General features: G+C 38.5%; 2 protein-coding genes, 1 long non-coding RNA gene and 1 other non-coding gene across 9 annotated transcripts; 2 read left to right on the top strand and 2 right to left on the bottom strand.

Moving 5' to 3' along the window:
- Positions 1-20,217, bottom strand: LOC131322491 (protein TRANSPARENT TESTA 9-like). Of its 6 annotated transcripts, none has more exons than XM_058353826.1 (20): positions 19,889-20,215; positions 17,150-17,201; positions 16,968-17,044; positions 16,735-16,868; positions 15,902-15,998; positions 15,660-15,717; positions 11,995-12,103; positions 11,762-11,882; positions 11,486-11,660; positions 9,607-9,929; positions 8,678-8,766; positions 8,525-8,586; positions 8,257-8,319; positions 7,992-8,132; positions 5,769-5,874; positions 5,503-5,577; positions 5,322-5,371; positions 2,902-3,031; positions 2,649-2,824; positions 1-444 (listed from the first exon to the last, which is right to left on the bottom strand). In XM_058353826.1, exons 1-20 carry the CDS (start codon positions 19,939-19,941, stop codon positions 169-171), a joined length of 2,367 nt encoding a protein of 788 aa, XP_058209809.1. In that variant the 5' UTR covers positions 19,942-20,215; the 3' UTR covers positions 1-168. The 6 variants fall into 6 exon arrangements, with proteins under 6 accessions (XP_058209809.1, XP_058209807.1, XP_058209808.1 ...); XM_058353824.1 differs by having other exon boundaries at positions 2,902-3,058; positions 19,889-20,214; XM_058353825.1 differs by having other exon boundaries at positions 2,649-2,815; positions 2,902-3,058; positions 19,889-20,214.
- Positions 1,980-2,087, top strand: LOC131324926 (small nucleolar RNA snoR100). Its single transcript, XR_009199511.1, has one exon. It is a non-coding gene; the product is annotated as a small nucleolar RNA snoR100 (small nucleolar RNA).
- Positions 6,063-7,985, bottom strand: LOC131322510 (uncharacterized). Its single transcript, XR_009198864.1, has 2 exons — positions 6,491-7,985; positions 6,063-6,390 (listed from the first exon to the last, which is right to left on the bottom strand). It is a non-coding gene; the product is annotated as an uncharacterized LOC131322510 (long non-coding RNA).
- A 793-nt stretch (positions 20,218-21,010) lies between the features above and the next one.
- Positions 21,011-21,523, top strand: LOC131323853 (uncharacterized). The gene has a single exon (XM_058355692.1). It carries the CDS (start codon positions 21,011-21,013, stop codon positions 21,521-21,523), a length of 513 nt encoding a protein of 170 aa, XP_058211675.1.
- The last annotated feature ends 3,975 nt before the right edge of the window (positions 21,524-25,498 follow it).

Genomic DNA, 25,498 nt, shown 5'->3' with positions numbered 1-25,498 from the left:
TAATTTAAAGTTGGCACTATCCAAAATCTTTCAATTAAGAGCGGAGGCCCGGGAATTATCCAATTTCATCCTTGAGGTTTTATTACTGCTGAGAAGTTATACAAAAATGTAAACAGTAAGGAAAAATGGTAACGTTAGTATACTAACCTAAACCTCTTTTCTATGCTTTCAGTCACCTTGACAATTTGCAATATGTTGAGAGATGTTGAGCAATGGAGCAAGTAAGCTCTCTACAGAGGACCTCTGCTTATTTGTTTCCTCAAGTATGAGCAATCGAGCAGCATCACATGCTTTTGAATTCGTAAACCCAATTGTCCATTTACCATCTTCCTCATGATTGGTAGCATTCACGCGGTGACTTCTGAGTTTTTTTTCGTCAAACGTCGGATCAAACTCTCTAATCTGAAGATGCAACCATGTCGGATGGTTTTCATCTATCTTTGGCTGTTTCAAAATGTCCAACATCAGCTGAACTGTAAGGTCCCAGAAGCAACATATATGTTCTAACCAAAGGTCATCAAGCAAGTTTCTAAGCTAAGGTCATCAAGCAAGCCAGGTCATCAAGCAAGCCCTAGCATCTTCCAGCCCAATTTCCATCATTAACAGAATTTTATTGTTAACAGTGAATCAATCTCATTCTATAGCACTTTCAAGTCCCAATAATCTCCATATTTGCTTAGAACATAATTGAAATAATAGTCACAGAAGATGAAAATAAAAGCAAGGGTACAAGAAGGTTGATAATAGACTAAAAAACAAAGTCACAAATCTTTCTACTGATGTGGAATTCTATTGACCAATACAAGGACGGTAATGTCATCAATCCTAGTTCTATACTCATTGCATCAATTGAGAATAGTAAACAATCCGTGGTCAATGTTTCACCAAATTTCAATACTCTAGTACAGCCCACATATTCATAATGAGTTTCTACTTTCTACGAAAAGAGAAAAGTAACAGGTACTGAAAAAGTGTACTGGGAAAATCTACTCTGCGCTCACAATAGGTGAGTGTCCTATCTCAAGTATTTATGTAGGACCCACACATATTGCAAGTATGGAGTAGATTTCTCGGTAAACTTTTGGGTCTTTGTCTCACTCACCCCCTCTTAGAATTTCGCCTACGGAGATGCCCCCTCATTAAAGTTTTTGTCTCATAGACCCTTTCCATCAGGGATCCGTCTAGAACAGTTAAAATTTTGACCTAGATTTTGTTAAAAGTAATAAAATGTTCCGAAATTGCCCTTATCTCTCCCCCCACCCCCCGAAATCACCACCACCACCACCCAACCGAAACCCTAACATCCCCAAAACCCTAAATCGTAGCCCCTTAGTCCACCAAAACCCTGAATCGCAACCACCCAGCCCTCCCCACTGGATTGAACTCCCTCAATCTGGTTCAAAATCCCTAAATCGACTTCAAAAATCTAATTTGACCCCTACCCACTCCAAATCGACCTTCCAAAACATGAAAAACATCTGAGTCAGAGTTCAAAATCACGCATTTTTCAACGAAACAGCCGCATAAGACTCGAAATCTACAGCCCAGTGCTCGAAACCTCCTGAATATGCTCAAAACCTGCTGAACAATGCTCGAAACCTGCTGAATCTGCTCAAAATCTGCTGAATAGTGCTCGAAACTTGCTGATTGTGTTGTTCAGTGGTGGTGTTTGGCCGTGGCGAAAGGTGTGTTGTGGTGAATGGCGTCTTTGGCCGTGGTGAGGATAAAAACGATGAAGACAGAAATGGCGTGATGGGTCAGTGGTGGTCAGCTGCCATGAACGACGATGGTGGATGTGGTGGTTCTGGCTTCTGGGTGGCTAAGGCGATGGAGGATTGTGGCGGTGGCGATGGAGAATGGGGCGGTGGCGGTGGCGGTGGCCAACGGTGGAGAGGAGTAGGAAAGGAGATGGAGAGTGTGGGTCTCCTGTGGTATATATACCTAAGGGCAAATTTGTGCATACCGATGCTCTGGACTATCAATGAAGGAAGCATGGTAATGTGCACATAAATTGATTTGGGTCTCTAGGCCTGCCCTCTCTGATACCATTTGACTTTGATTTGGGGACATGATTCTACAACAAAACGTCCCTATAGCTCCTCGGTTCTTGGAGGTTTAGGGGGGCCACTGTTTCAGTGGTATTCTGAGAGCAGTCACTTTGTGCATATATTGCACAAGGTTAGGTCTGTCTCCAATCATCCCCGCCCATACCCCCAATGATTGGGGACTAGATGGGTTATGTTATGTTGTTGTTGTTGTTGTATTCTTTTCGTCCAACGGAGTTAGGTCCTCCAAATGAAAACGTTAATGAGGGGGTCTCTCCGTAGCGAAATTCTAAGAGGGGGAGAGCGAGAAAAAGAGGTAAACTTCGAGGGGTGTCAAGTATTTAACCCTAAACTTTTTCAGTACCCGTAGCACCATTGCTATTCTCTTTTATTGCAGGACAGTAATTATGAAAAAAGAAGATTTGGAACATATGCATATCATGATCTTCGAACAAGAACCTAGCAATTGTAGGGACAACCTAATTCAATGAAACTAATATCTTAGCTCAACATCATAACAACAAACAAGTTGACCCAGAGCAATTGATGCTTTGTCCTTTTTATTGTAGATGAGATTACCAACTACAGGAACTGGGGACTTACATTCAACCCAGCCAATGGAGCAATTGCAATTACAACTCCCCTCTTTGAGTGCAAGGGATGTTTTTCCAAAAGGAGCAATTTGCCAGAAATTCCTGTTGCTATAGGTATCAAATAGATATCCCTCATACCAATTTTGGAAAATGAAATTTTACAAGGGATGCCAGAGCCTGCAAGAACTTCACAATTTTAGCAAACAAGAAACTTGAGATTTTTGCAGATAGTCTCCAGGAAATATAGAGGACAGGTAACCAACCTAAGGATATCTCTGACCCAAAGCTTGCAGATGAAAGATCAGAAACATACTTTCTTCCCGAAATAGCCAAAGAAGTGCTTTTCAAGTTCCTCAAGGGATTTTCGAAAGGGTCCCCTCTGTAAATAAATGCCTTCAAATGAAGATGAAGAACATAAACCTAAACAATGAATTATTATAAGAACCACTACATCCCATATCGGAAAATGCAAATAAAGAATCGTATTCCGCTAGATGACAACGCAAAGAAAAATACCGAAATAACTTCATATTCACATATTGCATCTATAACAATGCGGCAGTGGCAACTTGAAAATTAAGAGGCGATCAACTGTCCTCTGTCCTCAAGTCAGAGAAATCAAATCATACACATAATGTTTTCTATTATACGTGATTTCTGCTTGCATGGAGACACTGTTAGATGTGAACAAAATAATGAAACAACTTAGACAGGAAAACAACATAATCTCGGACTACACCCAAATGTTCTCATAGCATCAGATGTTTGTCCAAGTTTTTCCATTTAGTTTTTTTTTTTTTTAATAGGCAAAAGTCAGTACTGTTAGAATAGTTAGATTAACACCTCGTAGGAGTTGAACTCCTAATCTCCTTTCAACTATATGGCCACTTAAGCAGGGGCGGATCCAATGTAGGCACAGGCGGGTCACGTGACCCACCTGAAATTATCTGGATTTTTTTGTGTGAATCGCAACAGGATGTATTATATATTAAACTAGCCATAATATAGCATAATGTACACCTAGACCAAGTCGTAAGGACTCTGGTTTCCCACCTAAGAGGTCCTGTGTTCGAAAATGAGTATTGCCATTCGATTATTTCTTTTTACGCCTGGAAAAAAGGAATTTTGCAAAACTTGCTCCTAGTAGGACTTGAACTTGGATCATTCAAGACTTAAGAAGTTGTAGAACCGCAAAGCCAAACCATACAATTCTACCAATTACTCAAATAAAAATGTCATAAATGATCTATTGAAAATGTAAAAACAATAGTACATTCATTTTTTTATTCTGTTATATTTTTTTGAATGCATTTTTCTTTATATTAGATTATGAGTATTTTTATTAAGTTTATGATCGAAAGATGACCCATTTGTCCGAAATTTATGGATCTGCCACTGCACTTAAGTGCACCACCTGGTGCCATTGGGCCAAAGGCCTCTTGGAAAATTTTTCCATTCAAGTAATATTATGATAATTGCATCCCTTTGAGAAAACATAGATGGGATCCTGCCACTTCAACACCTAGTGTGATCTGAGATCATCACCACGGGTCCTCTCCTAGAAATTCTAGTGCTAATTAATAAGGGTATGTATCTTAACGAAGTTAAAAGAAATATGAGCAAAGGACAAGAATCCAATATCCCCAATTCATAATATACCAAAAAGGAGATGTATCCAACATCAGACTTAAAGGACTTCATAAATTAACAAACAAAGAAAATGACATTAATGTTCCTGTATTTCATGATTTGCTATGCTCTTGGAAAAGCGGATAAAATTATAGTAGGTATCAAAGCACTGATGGGTGCACCCTTAGTTGCAGGAACCTTCAACTATGCCCACGTTTTTTCGACGGAAACGCGTTTCCGCGTTCCCGTTGAAGGAAACTCCAAGAAACCCGTCCCAATGACGACGGGAACTCGTTCCTTACCTATACGGGATCTTACACCCAAAAAACGATTGAGAGACTTACGATTCAAGTTGCAATTGGTACCTTTAAAGTTGTTTTGATCTTGTTAGTGAGCACATCTGATATTAACCTTCTAGAGTCATATTAATGCCCTTAACTTTTACGCCTACTTAATATGCACAAAGAGCTCTATTGTGTAATCATGTGCTACAATAAAAATGTTGAAATATAACTAGAAACTTATAATTTTAATAGTAATATTTTATGTATAGTAATAGTTTATGTGGTAGAATAATAGTAATATTTTATGTATAGTAATAGTTTATGTGGTAGAATAATATTTTTATATTGACATTTAACAATATAAAATTCCAAAATATATTTATAATTTTAATAATTTTTCCTAACCGCTCCCAATGGCGCTCCCACACTTTTGTAATCATCCGCTCCCTCGTCCCCGCCCCCGCCCCCGCTCCCGCTCCCGCTTCGTGTAACTAAGGGTGCACCCAAGTTTTTATGCGTATACATTTCAACAAGTCTGAACATTATTTTGAGCAGGTCAGATGCTGTTTTGGGCGTAGCATCAAAACCTACACACTGTTGAAGCTACAAGTTTAGCTGTATTTGCAGGTCAGATAAAATTTTGGCAGCAACACCAATGTATGTATTCATTTGCCATTGATGACTCCTCTTGAAGACCTCAACAATAAGCAGAAAGCATTCTTTCAATCAGAAAAAAAAAATTATTGGATTAGCCAATGACAGATATCAACCTTGACTGCATCAATCATCTTTTGCCAGGCCAGTATAGAAGCAGTTCCTCCTGAAAAATATGGTATTAGTTGCCCTACAATTAGAGAGTTGCAAAACAATAATCTCCAAGTACCATGCAAGAAAATGCTTGAACCATAAAACAAAGGTGAACGACTAACTTACAAAACAAATTTACATTACCACATGAAGTAAGTTGGTGGTTAGCAAGCTCCAGCACAAAAAATGGATCCTTACGCTGAGATGACTCCTCAAGAACTGCAACGCTAAATGAATTAATTTAAGAGTTCCACATATATTGCCTGTACAACGAGATGGGAACAACTACAGCTACAAGTGGAATCTCTTCAGGTTTTAGCATCACCAACCCCCCAATAAAAGGGCATGCCCTGCCGCCTTTCAAACTACTATTCAAAATGGAAAATAAAGGTAAATCAAGAAGTACATACCTCTTTTACAGTTCTCCCATTCATTTCTCAAAGTGTCTGGGATGTAATCAAACCAGCAACCAGCAAGTTCTTTCCGAAGACATTCACTGGACTGCTCATAAGACCTCTGTCAATGGGAACTAGGAAAAAGTACAACTTTAGATCAAGGTCAAATTTGTATAAAGTAATTTTTCAAATTTGTAAAGTGGAAAGACGAGGGTCAAAAGTTTTGATACTCCTTTCCTTTTGTTGTTAATCGTGTCTGACTAAAACACATGTTGCATTGTAAACATTTCTTTATTGAGATGTATTTCGTTTTTCACTGACGTAATCGTTCAAGATATGTTCGTTGTTTATCCATCCTCAGACCAGTAGTTTTCAAGAACCAGAGCAAAGCAGAGAGAGATAAGATGGTTTTCCAAAAATAACCGAAGTACAGGGAACCCGATCGAAGGGGGAAGTGCTATCACTTTGGCTTCATCAATTATGGAGAGCCGAGCACAATGGGGAAATCTGATCAATTGAGTCCAGTCTGGACAATCGGTTATGGTCCGCCGTAGTTTCTACAAATAGCCCATCAGATCATAATAGGTGACATGATGTGGGTGCCCTACCCAATACCAAAGCTGCAAAATACTCCCTCCTCTTTAGCATCATAGGTGTTGGTCCTCATTGTAGATTGAGATCTAGCAGAGATTCAAACTTCTTGAGCTTCATTGAAGAATCTTGTTAAAGCGTCCAACTCCAAACGAAAGAAAGTGCAACTATGGCACAAACAAAAGAAAAAAGCCTCCAAAACCCTAGCTCTGACCAACTCCAAACCAATTGTCAAAGAGTGGAGAGGCCGCCCAAGCTAATATACTAGTTTTGGAGAAGATAATTGGAGAAGATAATTAACCGATGTGGGACAAACTCCAACAAATCTCAATGCTTTACATTGAAGTCCTTCAGTAGGTTACCCAATGGCCAACCTTTAGGCTCTTCGAGGAGGTTCCCAACAAAGGACTCAAGGTTTGGAGGCTTGGTGTATTCTGAGTGGTTGGGGTACTAGAGGACCAAGACAAATGCAATGTGTGTGCTCTCTGCAAGTGGAGCTTATGCTTGGGATGTAACTCGTGAATTCCGTACGGCTTGATTTGCTCTCTCGTGGTTTTCTCCCACCTTTGGTTTCCACCTGATTCATGTGGGATGCTTTCAATTGTTTATCATTTTAAGTATATTGCATAATTAGATGGCTTCAATTAGGGTTGTAGTTGCTTCACTGAGGTAGTTTTTATTAGCATTATCGTCACAAGCAAATCGAACCCTAGAAAAAATACGTTTTTAAATTTTGTTTTATTTCACAAGCAAATCAAACCCTAGAAAAAATACGGTTTTAAATTTTGTTTTAGGTGGGTTGCTCTTAGTTTTTTAACGCTTGGTTCAAAGAACGAGGCCAAACTTTATCTGCTGAAATGGATTTTTTGGATTGATAGACATTCAAAATTTTGGAAGATATAGAACGTGTTCGGCTTACATGACTTAGTCAAGCCTACTGCTAGAATGGGTTAACTGACCAATCTTCAACTGAGTGGAATAGAAAACCTATGAAAGCTATGCCTAGAAGGATTACTCGTGGGGAAACTAGAGAGAAGGTGACCATAATTTTACTCCTCCCACCACCCCTTTCAATTAATAAACTTGCGAAACCACATTCGAATATGCAAGTCTAATTTTGAAGGTCAGACGGTGATGGAGGTGATGATACCTTAAACCTCACTTGTGAAAAGGTTTATGAAAAGAATACCAAGTTGACTAAGGCTAATGTTGATTTGAAGCGAGAACTATTGGATCCAGCTAGTGTTTATCAAATCAAGACTCATAGTGTTGTCTTTCCAAACAAGCTAATGGCCTAAGAAAAAGAGATGAATGATCTCCGACATCTGTAACTAACTCATGAAGAAAAATGAAGCACTTAAAAAAAAATTGCATGCTAGTGTTGAGTCTTTAAAAGAGTATGAAATTGAAGTAGCTAAACACCAAATTATAGAGCTTCGGGGTACTAAACCGGAACTACAATTGATATGTATCATACAGAAACTAGGAAGTGGAACAAGGTGTGGAAGAGTTTAGATTGTCCTTCGGAAAATGAGAACAATCGTGTATATTTAACTTGTTTAAACTATTGATATATCCTAAATGATTTAAACAAGAAAATACATGAATCACATATCCCAAACATCACTAAATCAGCTGAACTCTTACATTGAAGAGGTGAATATCATGACTGTCAAGCTTCGTTTCCTGAAAAATCAGTAGTTTCCGCAAGAACCACCCTGTCTGCCATTGTGTTAGTACTGAGAATGGTGGTTGGGTCGCTAAAACCTTCAGTAATGCACGTAGAATCTGTAAAATGGTGCAGGAAGTTCATCATGACACTGAAAGATAACCAAGATTATAGAAGGGATTCTACTTTAAGATAAAGCAATAACAAAAATGCAAATTAAGCAAGATCCGTGCAGTCATATACCTGAGGTAGATGTATCATGAACACTCTACTATCGAACACCAGTGGAGGTGATGAGTCATATGTCTGCAAATAAACAGATCAACAAGGTCGCATTAGGGGAGTCAATGTTAGAAACTCCATCCAGTCCTTGTATTTTCACCCCATTACTGAACTAGTGACACAAATTTTCCAACTAAAGATTCTAAAGTTCGGGATTTGGACAGGTACGATAATAAAATATGGGATGCGATAGTGACACAATAACAATTGAAGTTCTATGCACAATTACCTTCTGCATCGTGGTTTCTGTTTGGCGGAAACCTATCAACCCAGCCAGCCGATAATCCAGATCTGCAAACAAGCAGGCATGCAAACAAACAGTAAGAAAAGTACAGAGGGAAATAATATCTACAATTCCAGAGAAAAAGGAACATCAAAATACCTTTACTTTCAGCTAAAACAAGCAACAACATGAGAGATGCCAGCATTAGAGTTTGATTATCTGAGAAAATGTGCGGAAGTATTCCACCCCTGCACAATAAAGGGACTTCTGTAAAGTTCAATGCTTGCGGCAATGGTTACCATACCCATTACTAGGGCTAAAAGGGAAAAAGACATTTTGCATCAAAGATACTTCTTCACAATACTACTAATATCTTACATGCATGAGTTGCATCATGTTCAAGTCTATCCAAGCCCTAACCAGTAAAGGAAAAAGAGTAATAAATCGCTACATGAAGCTAATAAATATATGACTCGCAGGATTCAATCAAGGTGCATTGATGTTTATTTTGATGCAAGAAGAGAACCATCAAAACCCCTTGTCTCTCTAGTCATCCTCATATGTTGTGTTAATAAAGAATGAGAATGTTCTACAACACTCCTACTGAAAATATTTAAGAGAAACCTCTATTTGTGGACATCACACGCAAGGAAGCCTCTCTATGTTCTCTTAGTATCTGGTACATACGATTGTTTATAAAGTGCAGATTTGATTTCCAATAATTTCTTGAAGGCCTTTCACCTATGAGGGTTAACCAAAAATAGAAGTTTATTAAGAGTTTCATGACAATAGTTTGATGTCCTGAACAGTTGAAGGGGTTGTTGGTTCTTTTTCCGCATTTCCTTATCCTTTTTTCACATTTCTTTCTTTCGCTCTTTCTTATGAGATTGAATATGCATGGTGCCACATTCTCTCATATGATATTCTTTGTGTCAGATCAAAAGTATTACAAAAATAATAGAGAAACAATTTAAACGTGCAAAATAAAAAGTACAAAGAGCTTCATAAGACCAAATATGGCAACCAATCATCTGGAACCACCCAAGCATGTGGAAAGAACAATTACAAACATGGGAACAGCCGCAAACCTTTCTTTCCCTGTATCATCACAAGGGATGCCCGAGAACCGACAGTCAAGTGACAGGTTCTCTGATAAGTACCCAAGAAGATAGCTCATTTTCAAGTTTTCTGCACCCTTCGTTTCAGGACCAACCATTTCATCCAGAGGGTAAGCAAAATCATTGGCCTGTGCAGTTCCACCGTTCGTGACTACTTCACTACCATCTTTCACACTTGAAAACATAGCATATAGAACAGCACTAGCCACGAAGTTGATCAAACTTTTTCTCTGAACAATCTGAAGAAGACGGGCAACTACAAACAGAGAAGTGACTGCAGAAACATATGGGCCCTGAGAAAGGAAATGAAAGGTTAAAAAAACTGTCTATACATTTCAATGTTTACTTCCATCTTTCAGTTAAGAAATCACTCGGTTTATAAGCTTATTGTCAAATCAACTGGTAGGAAATTCATTCTCAATCATAACCTGGATTTCCCAAAACTGGCTGTGGAAGTTCCAATCACACGTTGACTGTCATATTTTTTTTTTTAAGAGCAGGACTGTCATTTGCGTCCCGAAAATGTATCTCAGTCTTATTCTTAATAAACAAGGTACTTTCTGGTGGGAAAAGAGGGGACAGCGTAAACCACAGTAAGGGAAGATAAAGATAGATCGTAAACCAAGACATGGGCGGCTCCAGGAAAATATTTCAGAGTGTTCAAATATCTTATACAAAGTTGTTTGATATTTCCGTAGTTGATCTTGAAACTTATTTTAATTTTCGTAATTAGTTTTTTTTCCATTATTCCCACTTTGTGAAGTAGTTGATTGCCACTAGGATGAAATGATGCCCGTTAGAAGCTTTTGGCATGATATCCCCAATGACGTCAATACCCCACATTATTCCATAATAAGAAAATGAGAAATAAACAACTCATCGCCATCTTTTTAGCATTACAATTACACATCATATCCCTAACTTTTTTTCAAAAACATTTTTTTGCTCATCTCCATCTTTTTAGCATTACAATTCCATATCATTATCCCTAACATTTTTTCAATACGTTTTTTTGCTTTGTTTAGTTGTCTAGATTAGGATACTGTTAAAAGAAATTATTGTTTAGAGCACATTTTTTACTCTCTCACACACAAAGAGAGAAAGAGAAGCGGGGGCATTAGTAATAGAAAAACACAAAACAAGTACAAAAATAAAATGTCTAGTTCAAAGGTGTAGGTTAGTAGCAATAGGAATAGAGTGGGTACAAGTACTGTAAATAGTACTTAACAGCCTATAGCTCATAGGGTAGAGGGAAATGTCCTATGTCGATTGACTGGTCAAGGTACAAAAGCAGTGTTAAAATAGAGAGAGACTCTGAACTTACATCATTTTGGATGTTAATTCATGGGGTTCAAACAAAATCCAGTGGGTTCAATTAAGTCAATTTACTATTAGTTGTACTGAAAATTTATGGGTACAGTGCAAATTTTTGGAACCACAGGGGGTTCATTCGAACCCTCTCAGTTTATGGTACTGCCGCCCGCGAGGAGAAATAGACATACAGGGTGTGGACCATTTTTTGTTGCCTTCAGCTAAACGCTGTTTATAAGTTCAAGCTAAAAAATACGCAAAACAAGTACAAGAATAAAATGCCTACTGCACCTCCATTTAAAAACAGTGTCAGCAAACAAGCACTAGGAAGGGCATTTGGACCTTGGAACAAATGTAAAAACAAATTTGCACAAACTTCAATTGGAAAGGCATGTACTTTGATATATCGCGTCAGAATGTTAAAATCAATCCGGTGATTGCACCATCACAATTTTATTTATTAGATAGTTGATCTTAAAGAACCAAAACATACATTAACAACACTATCAGAGAGAGAGAGAGAGAGAGAGTATCTCACATTACTCGGGCGTAACGGCAGCAATGGGAGCAACATGGGAAAAACCAATAAGCTGATAAGACTCTCGCTAATCATTTTGCTCAAACGCGGTTCATCAACAGAAAGTACATCCTCAAGATAGTAGAGATCATCCACAATCTTATCAGTTTCGAGAAGAAGTTCTCCTGTCTTTCCACTGGTGCAAAGCATCAAAGTCAACAGGTTTAGTAAACCATGGATATCACCAACATATAAGCACTTACCAAAATGACAATCTTTTGAATTGAAAGACCATACTCTGTAACATCGACAAGGGAATCTAGATGTAGGCATTGCTTTTTTATTCTCAGAATTAAGTCTGAGAAATACTGAGAAACAGGAGGAGCTGTGACAAACTGATAGACCATGTCATCGCCAACTGCATAACAAAATGGATACTTACGCAAGATCCCAAAGTTTGAAGTTCAAACCCAATAAAACAGTTATATCTTCCATCATGGAAAGTGATACAACAGATCACAAAATAATACCGTTATATATGTTGAGAGTCAATGCTCGTACGGCCGTTTGAATCATCTTTTCCCCATGGTAAGCAAATTTAAGGGCCTCACTGTACAGTGGAAACGAGACCACAGCATCCTTTCGACATGACACGAAAATTATGAAGATAATGTGAAGCCAAGACTTGGAAATTAATATGATGCGGAAAAGAAACATCATACGTAAGGGGCATACACGAGCATTCTCACTATTTTCATACATCACCCATTCAACAAGTGTTGGATTCCACAGATATTGCATGCCTGCCATAATGCACAGTATTCATACATCCTTAAGCTATAAATATTGGATATAGTCCTTATATATTGGCCATCGACTCTCCAGTTAGGGCTGTACCCATGTCGAAACGAGTCCCACGATATGACACCACCACTGAGACAGGATCCGTGTCAAACACAACCACCTTTGGTCGTGCACGACAAAGTTCTGGCCATTGGATTGAAGAAGAAGAGGCTTTAAAAAGGTTAACAAAACAAATAGAATGAACTGTTGAGCTTTTCATACAATTCTCTTAGCCATAAGACGGCACAAAATTTTAACTAACCCAAAAGCCTAAATTGGCAAACATACTAACTAATGGCAACTAACAATACCAGATTGGAAATTTTCAACTATCAAATTTGATATGATTGGTTAATTATGTAATGGGTTAACCAAAAACCAGAAAAAAAATAAAGAAATACATTTTACATTACAAATGTTTGTATCCCCATTCACACATCTAATTTGATAACATAGTCCATATATCCCACAGTGCGAAAATCAGTAACTCCAAAATCTGACACATTGAATCCGAAACCATAGTTGAGTCAAGGTAACATAGGTCTTAACCCCAACATGAACCATATTACATTAGCCATATAAAAATCAAGACTTTTTATTCTGTTTATCGCCGGAGATGGAGGTGCCGGAGTGGGGAAGGGGAGAGAGAGATTAGGTGAGATGGGAAGGCGGGAGAGAGAGAGAGAGTACACTTTTATGTTCTAATCTCAACCATTATTGATCTTGATGGCTGAGATGGAGCGTCAAAAATTGTGGCAAAGAATATGTAACCAGCCCCATATATATGTTTATATATATTAGGCATTCTGAAACTCATTTCCAGCCAAAAAGAAACAGGCTTCGCCTGAACAACGTAACAGCTTACTTTAAATGATTGTCGTAATCTTGGATTTGCTATAACATGCACGCAATGTTAAAGCATCCAACTCAATACCAATTGGCAATGAGTGGAGAGGCCACCCAGGCTCATATACTAGTTTTGGAGGAGATAATTAACCGATATGGGACAAACTCCAACAAACTTCAATAGTTGGATGATTCAGGTCTTGGTTTGCTTGGTGAGGTTAATTGGATGATTCAGTATTGTGCTGCTGCTAGCTTCAAACATTCAGTTCTTAAGCTTTCCTTGGCTACTGTAGTTTATGGAGTATGGGGGGAGGGAGAGAAACTGCAGAATTTTCAGGACGCAGACGACTAGCCTACGGGACCTTATTGCCAAGATCAGGACAGACTTGAGGGCTAGCTTGATTGCTTGGAGAGGTGTTCAGAGAACTGATGAGAATCGGATAATTTGCCTTTCTTGGCAGCTCCCCCCTTATGTTTTGGTTTAAGGACAGTGGTTGACTTCTTCGTTTTGTTTGTTTGTTTTTGCTAGTTAGTAACTTGCTATAATTCAGACTACAAGGTAATACCCTTGGTCTTTGCTGGTTGGTTTTTTCTCAATGAAAACTAAACTTACCCCAAAAAAAAAAAAAACCCTTCAATAGTTAAAGTGTTGTCAAACATCACTAACATTCGCACCAAACTCTCTATTCTAGATTTCTGTACATTAACGGAAACTTCGACACTAGATTTCCACTGCCTCTCTAGTTGGAGCGCTAATACTTCAAGACCTCATTTAAATTTATCACAGTATGTTTCTAGATAACGTTTATTTTTGTTTTAATAACAGTATTAACTTGTCTAAATACCACATCAGTTCTTTTAATTATAAGTTTACATGAAACTACAACGAAGGTACTTATACAAACAAAATAAAGAGATAGTGAAAAGTTGAAAATAATTGATAATGCTCAATTATTTTTAGACAATTTCATTCCACGAGCATGTTCCCTAGTTGGTAATAGGAGTAAACCGCCAAGTCAAAAACTTTATCAAGCAACATGACTTCGTGGTGCAAGGTCAAATTATCAAGTGTTGCATTAACATAACACACAAATTGGTTTCATCGAGACAAGATCTTGTTGGGTTTAATTATCATTGAGACCTTAACCTTTAGTTCTTTAGTTTTGTTACTGTAGGCAAGATTAGATATTTGTTTATACTCAGTTACTAATTGCCTTATTACTGAAACTTTTAGTGGGAATTGAATTTTGGTTTGCTTTAGTTTTGAACTGAAATATTTCTCACTGTGCAATAGACTTGATAAACTGCCGGTTTAACTACTTTTCTAACTGTGAGTGTATTACCTTCATTCATAATTTCATGTAGTCATTGCCCAAGTGCATAATCATGAATCTTGTTTGTGTGCAAATGACCATTGGAGATTGGAAGTGGGCTTGGAGATTCAAGATCAACTATGTAGTTTGAAGATTGGTACAATGACTGCTCACAGAATTTGAGTATGTAGGATGATCTGGCATCTTGGTTTGTAAGTTGTTGATCATTCATCAGTGGATTTCTATGAGTTCATGGTTGTTAGTGAGTTTGGGTTTCTCCACGTAAAATCTTGGTCTCTCTACTCGTGGTTCATAGATTTCTACTAATTGAAAAAATTGGCTTGATATGCTTGAACTAAGTGAATCTCGTTCAGTGGTTAATAGCAAAAGAAAAACTGAGGTTATTGCACATCTGGTTACAAATTTGTTTTTGAAAATTTGATTCGTGAACATAAGGAGAGAAAGATACAAAATGATGAGAGAAAGCGAGTTGTACAATAAAAAAATTGGGTGTTTCGTAAACTTGTTACCTGTTTCATTGTGTCCAACAGTTCAAGGCATGTGCATTTACAAAAAATAATACCACTTTTGGAGAAGCATCCAACAAGTACCGGGGAGTGAACTACGAGTTTTAGTGTCCGACACGAACAAGTGTCGGTGCTTCTCAGGTCAAATGAAAACAGATCTCTCAAATTATAAAAATTAACATCCTGTGAACAGATGATTAGTCTGTTGTAGCTTTTGCATATCCTTTGCAAATCATCACCAAAGTTTAAGGAGACAGGGCGGCTACACGAACGCATAAAATTGTTTTTTATGTTAAATACAGTAACACCACATAAATTTAGCACAAATGTCTTCTATCTCAATGTTCCAGCAATAATAGAGAACTCAAGCAAAATAAATGTTTGACCCATAATCACAGGGACTACCCAGAAAGCAAAGAGGGTCACAAAACATTTTTGCACCATGGAAACGAAAGATGGTTAAAAAATCACAGTCCTGCTAATAGGTCAAAAGTTTACATTCTTCATTCATATTTTTTAAGCAAGTTATGTGTCATAACCTTACAGTTTTTTTGATCAGCATAACCTTACAGTTCAGCAACAAAATATGATAGCATATTTAAACCAGCAAGCATTCAACGAAGATTGACAATATATCCTACGTGTATCAGTAGGAGTGTTAATTACCTCATGAACCTTCACAAGAAGACAGAGCGTATCCTTATTCAATTTGCAGCTCACCACTCTAAAACAAAATTGGAAGAAAGGCAAGCCTTTGAGAATGTAAAAATTAAGGGAAGCTAATAAATGCAGACAGAAACTAGGCAATGTAAATATATCCTCATCATTAATATGGTGGACATATTCTACTAGCACCATCAAACTGTCAACAGAGAAGCGAAGAGAAAGAGGAAGGAAGATATCACAACCTTAGAAAAGAGACATAATAAGAAGCTAGATCTCCCCCATCAAATTGGTACTGATGGGTTATAATGCTATTGATATAGTCATTGCTTAAACAGTAATCTGCAGCATTCAAAACACTTATGAGAAAAAGAATCGGAGATATAAGAAAGTATAAGAGCCTTTTCTTGTTTTCTTAGAGTGAACAGCATTGTCAAGAATAGAGACTAATTGTTCATGTTGACAGTGGCCAATATTTTGACATGATGGAAGCTCCATGTGGAATAAATTTCTTCATAAAACTCCAGAAGACACAAACCTGTGCGATACTCATGCATGCATAGAATGTGAGAAATGTGGCAACATGGTACTCAACGAGTTTGGTAGCGCACACACATTTACACCCTTGATGCCCAATTTCTCTCAAATTGCATACTATTACACACTTGAATCCCTTGGCATGAGCATGCACACTTGAGATAATGTAGACCTTCCACGAGTTAACAGACATGTTCATGAAACTAAAAGTTCCAAAATTTTTGTTCTGACATCCTGTGATGAATCATCACTCTGTTTTATATTGAGGCATTCCCCAACATCCAAATGCACACAAACCAACACACAAAGGAGAAAAGAGAATAAGTGGATGAGTTTAGCATCTACACAAAAGACACAAAATGTCTACCGACAGTCTTGATGCTTATGCTGAAACGGGAAGGCAAAGGGGAGACATAAATAAGCGCTAGCATAAGCATTGGCAGCTGCTCATGCATGCATGTACACTCACAACTCAGTACATGCCAACAACAGAATAGAGGAAGAAGAGAAGACAAGATCATCCTATATTCATTTGTCTTACAAATTGCATTATCAGTATCCATGTTTTGAATCATTATGCTCAGATACTGAAGCAACGGTGCCTCAATTCTTGAGTTTTTACTGATCTTTAGCACACGGACAAACTCTCCTAATACTTGATATTCCATGAAGCATCTGCAAAATTTAAAAGAGGTAATAAATAAAACCCCTCAAATTTTAAAAACAATCAGAAACTGTAGCTGAAAAAAGCAAGTTGTAGGTATGAATGCATACTCAAAAATAGCTGGGTCATGTCTATCACCATATGTTACTATTTCCACTATGGATTGCAGTAAATCTACAACTAAATCCTGGAAGAAGGGGAAAATAAAAATTATGAGATCACATCAGACGACAAAATGGTTCATAGAGCTATGCTACAGTGGATAATAATTTAAAAACTTCAAAAGCAATACCTTGTTAAGCTTGTCCACGACTTTGATCACCCGCAATTCGTTAATTACGTGTCTGTAACCACAAGTAGACTAAATGAGCTCTCAACCACAAGTAATACTTAGTGAAACATAGGAAAAGCCAAAAAGGGAACAGACCCTTGACAGGAGGACCTACGACCATGACCCTTGCAGTTAAAGAATGAGAACAAAATGCCAACGAGATTAGACCATTAATGAGTGTGATTTTGCATGTGAAGCCGGAAAGACGTAATTTGCATCGAAACTATGGAATCAGAAAGTAGAGGGAATGCAACAAACTTTAAGCCATTTTTCTTTCTTATTGCATGTTAAAAATGGACCATATTTATTTAACGAAGAAAAGTATTGCATTGAGAAAAAACGAATAAAAAAATGCGGAGCTTATTTACAGCTTTGACTATATAACAGGTGTGGGGAGAGGGTGGTCTATAATCATGGAAGACCCTTGCATGCCAAAGCTTCCTCTATACCAAGGGCAGTGGAGATGGCCCAGGCCTAGAAACAGAATTATTAAGTCCATTACACAGTCCATTACGGGCCAGACTCCTCCAACTCTTATCCTAGATTGTGAAATAGAAGACTCTTAAGGTTTGGCTGCTAGTGCTAATGGAAATTATTCTGCTCATTCAGCTTGGGAAGCAGTTAGAAGTACAACCACTTTTGCAAGACACCCCCACATTTGCAAGAATTTGTAGGAAGGCTTTGGCCCCACATTCTTGGGTTTTATCAACTTTCTTGCATGGTACCTCATTAAGGCCCATCATATGCGGAGAGAAATGCTTCACTCCATCAACATAGCATCAATCATAGCCTCTTAGGCATGATATAGCCTTTAACAGCTCCATATTGTTCAAACAAGGCATAGAGATTTGGTGAAAAACTCCATGCTGGGCACAAGTTTCACCAACAAGGTAATTCGAATTTACCACATCGGTCACTACCTACCACCTTATTCTTTGCTAAGTTGATTTCCAACTGTAAAGAATGAGCTTATCCAATATTCTATTCTTGCACTCGAGTAAGTACACGTAGCAAAATTGGTGCTACTATTGACAAAAGTATAAAAAACTTATGGTCTTTCCATCACCATAGATCAAATCCAATGGTGCTTCTTCCAAAATAATGAAGAGCTTTGTAAAATTGACTTTCACAACGGCAATCACTTGCCTATCCTATTCATTCCCAAATGAGAGGAACATGTTCTTGTAGGAACCACCGTCGCACCAACAGCTATGGTCAACACAAGTCACACACACGGTCTGATCGCATCAAGCCAACCACTGGCTGAGCACTTCAGGCCGATAGCACCCAAGGCTGAACAACAGAGCCAAGTATAGAAAATGAATCCACAAGGCAGAAGCCAAGTAGACCACTCCAGAGGCCGAATAAACGATTGATCCGAGCCAAGTCGTGCACTACAGCCTATGCCCGTAGCCAAACAATTTACCAAATTTCCTTGATCGAGTGATCGAGTCGTGCACAACCAATCAAGGCCGTAGCCTAAACTGTTTTATCTCCAGAAACAAAACCGCTTGAGCAACCCACTATCAAGCAGATTACTCAATCGTCACTCCAGAAAGACTTCACCATACCCTATTTGGATTGCCAATCTGTATCTAATTTCTAATATGCAACTCAACTGTTAGAAATAACATGTAACTGTTTGCTGGAATCCAATGTGGATTATCGATCAAGAATCTGTTTTAAGCTTGTTGGGAAAAATTATAAAGTAATCAGCAAATCTAGAGAACAATTCCATTATATACAAACTGAAAGATACAGCTTACATGTACGAACCATATATAAACTATAAATGAATGACGATGCAAAATCGATTCAGAAATGCAAACCAAAACCTGTACACATAGTATCCTTAAAACAGATTTGCCGCCTACCAGAGGGTATCGAGGTTGAACCGGTGTCTATCTCCAAGGATTTATCCAGCTAAGACCACAACTCACGGTGGTACCACAGAACACCACTGTGAGTAGCCTTGGCAAATTGACTTAATGTCTGCCTCTCTCTCACACAATGAATAATATCGGAATATGTTGGAAAACGTGGAACAAAGTGTGGGATCCTCTAATATATACACAAAGGAGTACCTTTGAGTTGCATAGGGGAATTAAATCCACGTAACCGCTGGAATGAATTCTGAGCCATATATCTCACATCATGGGGGTATTAACCATCCGTAACCGCTAGACTTTAGAGATGCCTTGTCCAGATTCGATGAACCAAAGTGGGTCTATTCGGTCGCCTCAGGAGACCCTCCGAATCTCCCAAATTCATTCACAAATTTTCCAACAATATCAACCACCATAAAATTAATCTAACAATAATTCCCCCACAAAATTAATAAATTACCAACAACAGAAATCCAGTATTTGTGGACGAAATTTCTTGAATCGACAGAGCTTTCCTTTATTTTTTTTTGTTAATGGGCAGAGATTTCCTTTCCGAGTCGAAAACGTTAATTGTTTGACACCAGCACTACATATGGAACCACAAACTCAAAAGGGGGTAAAATTAACCAACAAATCAACCATATCGCCTATTTTGCACAAACCCAAGGAAGATGCAAGACTAGAGGTGGCGGCGGAAAGCTAAACTAACATCAAACTCTAGTAACTAACAAAAGATCACAAATGTATGTCTATATATATGAATCCAGAAGGAAAAAATGAACTTCCAATTCAAGTGCATAAATTCAGAACTCACTTAAAGTGCTGGAGAGAGAAGCGGTCGATAGATCGCCAGAGCGTGCGCCACATAGTGAATGAATACAATGGACGTACAGAGGGAGTGATAGCAGGGGATGGCAATTTATTGGGAAGGTATAAAACACCAACGGCATGCAGTGAGGGAGATTTGAAACTGCGGTGACGAGATCCCGGGGGATCGGAGAGAGAGAGAGAGTTGAGAAAGGTTTAGAAATGCCCGCGCACTACGTTTGGCCGTTTGGTGGGGGGTGTTTGATTTGGAATGGGAGATTGGGTGGGCAACTAACTATCAACGCTATTGAGCCGTCCATGTTTGGCTTTGATCGAGCGATTTTCTAAGAAGAGAAAAAGAATGGGTTATGATGGCCGCTGCTATTCGCAATCCACTTCTTGCTACCTACAGCCGATTAAAATTTTTAACATTTACGAAGAAAAATGTCCTCATGAAGTTTGACCATTATACCCATATGACCTCATGTTATTTGACCATTGTACCCCCTAAAATTATTACATACAACCCAAAACTCCTTCATTTTTCCATGTCTTTTCCCTCCCCATTTTCTACACCTCATTCAAACTCCTCTATTTTCATTCATCCCAGCTCCCACCACCAGCCACCTTGCCGGTCTTTCTCCCCTCCTCTTCCTCCTAAACTATCAATGGAAACTTCAATTGTTTCCTCTCCCTCCATTGATAAACAAGAAATAGTTGACTCATCATTACACTATAATATGGAGTTGGAAGATCACACAATGGAAGTTGAAACACTAAGTTGCTAGCACAGATGTAGTTACGAAGTGAAAATCGCAGCAAGATGTAAGTACACCCTCCATTTTCAATTTCAGTTCTGGCCCGACACATTCGGACACATAGTGCAGAAACTTCACTAACTTTTTGGACTCTAATGTACGAATTATGTACAACTTTTCGGATACTAATATCCGAATATTTTCAACATTTTAGGAAACTTGTATCCAAATTTGGTGTCAGTTTTCAGATTGTAAGATCCAAATGAAACTGCAGAAAATCCTGTGCTTATTTTGTTTCTCTTTAGGTGTTCCAGGGTGACACTTCAACGCTTGGTAGTTATGTAGGGAAAAAATGCTATACTTTCCCATACATGAAATGGTTTCTGATCGGAATTAGAAAGTACATTGAGAAAATTAAAGATGTCAAGGGGGATGGAAATTATGGGTATCAAGCAATATCAGTTGGGTTAGGTCATGATGAAGAGGATTGGATAAATATTAGAAAGATATTGGTCATGGAATTGGATCAATATTTTTCCCTTTACGAGGGGATGTGCGGCGAAAAAGAATTGGCAAAAGAGTTGTGCCATAAATTGAACTACTCTGGAAGTCCCGCTCCAAAGGATAGGTGGATAATCATGCCAGAAATGGGTCACCTCATAGAATCCGTTTTTCAAGTGGTGCTCGTCTTCTTATCGAATCATCAATGTCTTACATTCCTCCCACTACAATATCCGCCCCTTCCCCCTGAGAGTCGAAGTTTGATTGTGCTCAGACACGTTAACGGCAATCACTTTGTAATGGTATATTTGCGACCGAATTCCCCCATCCCACCTATTGCAAGAAATTGGTATATACATCACTACCCATTCGCGAATAGATGAGATACACAGTATTCAAACAAGATCGAAGAGTTTAAAAGCACGGTGAGGAATGATGTGGCAATGACGGAGATAATCGAACTAGACTAGGTTGGAAGGACTTTTATGTAAAATTTTAGCTCCTAGAATCTTATTGTAATATATGAAATTTGTGCCTAGGAAAGTATCAAGAATGATTCAAACCACAAAATTTATGTTCTGGTGCCCAAGTTAGCATTCATATTTTCACAGTATCCAATTATCACAAATATGCTAATAGTCATCCGTAATAAAACAAAAGTCATAGTCCACCACGGAAGGTAGTCCATAAACCATGGCCATAAAGTGCCCAAAATATATACATCAATACAACTCCATAAACTTCATCAAAAACATGTCATAGTACACCAAGTCTCAAGTACAGTCACGGCGCCGGCACCTAGTGTAACCACTCGAGTAACGATCCGAACAAAGGCCTGGTGTGCTGGCGTCAGTAGCCTCCGGTCCCCTCAAAGTCCTCTGCACTTCAACAAGTGTCTGTCGCAGTTCATACAGGCAAGTTGATGTCCTAGTCCCACCACATCCTCCTCACCCCCAACCTCCACATTCTCCTCTACCTCCGCATGTGGCTCAACCTCCACATCCTCCTTTACCTTAGCATGTTGCTCAACCACCACATCCTCCTCACCCCCAACCTCTTGCCTCTGCCATCCTCTCCCTCATCCTCTGCCTCGTCCCACTTCCAAAGTTAAAGCTTGCTCAGCCTTCCTCTTCTTTGCAGAAACGGTAGGAGGAACTCTTGTCATCTTGTGATTTCCTGTACATTGCAAAAAATACGTTAGAACACATGAATTAAAGGAAGGAGAATCGGATACTAATTTTTGAATAAAGATACATAAATCAAATTCTAATATCCGAAATTGAGGGGACAAATTGGAATCTAAGTCTGAATGGGGTAAAAAAAAAATTGGATATTAAAATTCAAATGAAGAAATAAATTTTGGATATTAAATTTTGAATGAGCTAACAATTTCAACTTCTGTAATATTCGAATAGGGGCCAATCAGATATTAAAATTCGAATGAGGCAATAAATTTTAGATATCAAAATCCGAATAGGGGGTAAATAATCAGACATTAATATCTGAAATTGTGGAAAACAATTGGACTCTAATGTTCGATTGTATTCAAAATACATGAAATACCAATACTCTCATGGGTTTCTCAAGAAAAATCAAACAAAACCGCATAATAACAAGATTAAAAATTTTACCGATATTCAACTTCGAAATCGTTGGTGATGCCAGCGTGTTGTGCTCTCCTCTTAGACCTCATTCGCCTCAAAGCTGTGCTGTTGTGGTGTGGTGGGAGTGGTGTTATGGTGGTGACTAGGGAGAAGAAGAAACGGGGAGGGGGAGAGAAAGAGAGAGAGAGAGAGAGAGAGAGAGAGAGACGGGGTGGCTTTGGTGTGGTGGGAGTGGTGACCGGTGAGAGGGGGTGGCTTCGGTGTGGTGGCGGTAATGGTGGTTGGTGGCGGTAATGGCGGAGAGAAGAAGAAACGAGAGGAGAGAGAGAAAGGGCTTGGGGAGAGAGAGAGAGGGGGGGCGAAGAGAAATTGAGAAAAATGGGGTGGGGGGGGAGAGAGGTGTTGGGATTTGTTGGGTTGTAGGTATAAAAGGGCAAAATGGAAAATTCAGGAAATATTTTTTGGGTTGTATGTAGCAAATCCTTATAAGGTGGTAGGTTGTAGGTAGCAAGAACAAGGCTGCGAATAGCAGCGGCCGTTATGATTTATAGCTTCTTCCTCTCTCTTTTTTTTTTGGGTAAATCAGCGTGAAATAGAAAAAAAGACTAACTGAATATATAGCCTATAAGGGACATACCCTAGGAGGAAAAGAAAAGAAAAGAAAGAAAGAAAATTAGGATTGCCTATGCTAAATAGCTACATACGACTATGACTAGGTGAGATACAAATGTTTTCTATCCATCTAGAAAGAGGGAGAGAAAACATATTGCTAAAATAAAAATAATGCATACTAGATGGTCTTGCCAAATAGCCCAACGACTGGGCCTCACAACCTGATCGAAGAACCTCTTTGCCACAACACAAAATGATTGATCCAATGATGTCTTCACATGTAAAAGACTAGGAATTGCCCGTGCCTAAAGGTACAACTCGAAATCAATATTCAATTTTGAAGGCCAAGACCCCATTCGCAAAATTCTAACAAACTAATAGTTGTAGCACCCGTACCTGATGGCACTTATCACAACCATTTAAATTCACAGCCAGTTTGACCACACTACAAATTTATCATATTTATTTTCCTTTTCCTTTTCCTTTTCACAGCGTAGTTTATTTTCCTTTTCGTTATCATGTTTATCATGGTTTAAATTACTGATGCATGATCATTATTCAAACAACATAGATTTAAAAAAAAAAACCCGTAAGTGTGGAAGAATCATAGCACTTGAATGGCATTTTCTTTTCCCCTGCCCGTGGATGTCACCTTCTCTTTTCCCTTGCACTTTCCTCAAGGTTTTCCTTTTTTCTTTTAGAAAGATAAAAATGCATAAGGAAAATAGGGATAAGGTTACTCGATGAGGTGAACACATATGTAAGAAGAATAGGAATAAAGTTATTCGGTGAGTTTATCTTCGCCACACGTATGTCATTTGAGGGTCCATCATGGATATCAATACCCACGTTCCGTGTTTGACACAACTGAAATTTAAATAGTATAAAAAGATGCAAGAAAATTAGAAAAAAAAACATGCAGAAAAAAGAGAAATGAAGGATTTATCGTAGTTTGGCTCAAGATATCACAAACTGCCCTATTTTGAAGAATTAGTAATCTATGTGGAGGGAGCACATGGGTTAGAGATAATAAAGATGCGTATCTAAAAGATAAAAAAGGGACTTACATGGACAGAATTCGAAATGTCATCCATGATAAAGAGATCTCTTCAAATTAGCAAGTCTGAAATAAAAGACATGAAAGTATAACTAACCAAGGTTTTATTTACTAACCAGGGTTACAACACATAAATCCGATAGTATTGGATTTTTCAAACAAAATACATGTCGTATTCGCAAAAGGGAGCCAAAATAATAAATAAATAATTGACTGATATCATAAATTGTGAATCCCTACAGTATGTGTGAGATATGTTGGATGTTTAACTCATTAAAAGCATAAATTGACTTCATTGTCCACACAAATGGACGATCTGCTTTTCTTGGTGGCTTTGTTTTCACCAAGCCTTTGAATGGAAATGCCTAATTTCTATATTTTTGAACCACTTAGAACATAAAGCACTGGTTATGGATCAGAAAAAAGGTTTTAAATCTCATCTTGTAAACTATACCAATCAGAAAGAGAAACATATAATGGTTTCAAACTACCTCATAGTACTCAAGATATCACAAACCGCCCCATAGTTGCTCAACAAATCACTCATAGTACTCGATAAATAAGCATAATGAAAGAACAATTGATTTAGTAAAGCCCAATTTGCAAAATGAATGTGGAAGTTGAATCACAGAATGGTGAGGAAAAAAAGAGAAATGCTAGGGGCAAAGAAAATACCCACCGAAGTATGCGCTCCGTTAAGATCTCTTGAAAGAGTGTAGCACAGCAAGAGGGGACCAAGAGCGACACGTGGCGGCAAGAATTATCTAGGCCAGGTCTGGCCATGTGCTTCGTAACCGTCTTATCCGGTGCATCATCTATGACGTCACCCGAGACGGTTACCTAAGCGTGACCTCCACGCGCTAGCTTGAAGCCCAAGTTAACATAGGTCTATAAATACAAAGGGATACTCATCTTTGAGAGGGATGCCATCTTTCCCTAACCCTAGACCTAAAAGCATCTCTCCTTACATCTAACTTGATCGTCGAAGGGTCACTAGGCTATTCCAGCCTTAGTGACTTGTTGTAGGGTCAGCGGCGGAGGAACGGAGCAGCGGAAGAGAAGTACTAGTTCAGGCCAAGGATCCT

The sequence above is a fragment of the Rhododendron vialii genome, chromosome 4a, assembly GCF_030253575.1.
Source record: "Rhododendron vialii isolate Sample 1 chromosome 4a, ASM3025357v1".
Taxonomy (NCBI): domain Eukaryota; kingdom Viridiplantae; phylum Streptophyta; class Magnoliopsida; order Ericales; family Ericaceae; genus Rhododendron; species Rhododendron vialii.
The sequence above is the reverse complement of the archived record's forward strand: the minus strand, read 5'-3'. Positions and strand labels throughout refer to the sequence as shown.

What these genes read in the sequence shown, in the direction of transcription:
- LOC131322491 (XM_058353824.1), bottom strand. Translation starts at nt 19,941, where the DNA reads ATGTGGCGCACGCTCTGGCGATCTATCGACCGCTTCTCTCTCCAGCAC. An exon ending in CATGACCCAGCTATTTTTGA is followed by an intron (nt 16,869 to 16,967) that starts GTATGCATTCAT and finishes TAAATTTTGCAG; the next exon opens with ATGCTTCATGGAATATCAAG. An exon ending in ATGGGAGAACTGTAAAAGAG is followed by an intron (nt 5,578 to 5,768) that starts GTATGTACTTCT and finishes TTAGCGTTGCAG; the next exon opens with TTCTTGAGGAGTCATCTCAG.
- LOC131323853 (XM_058355692.1), top strand. Translation starts at nt 21,011, where the DNA reads ATGAAATGGTTTCTGATCGGAATTAGAAAGTACATTGAGAAAATTAAA.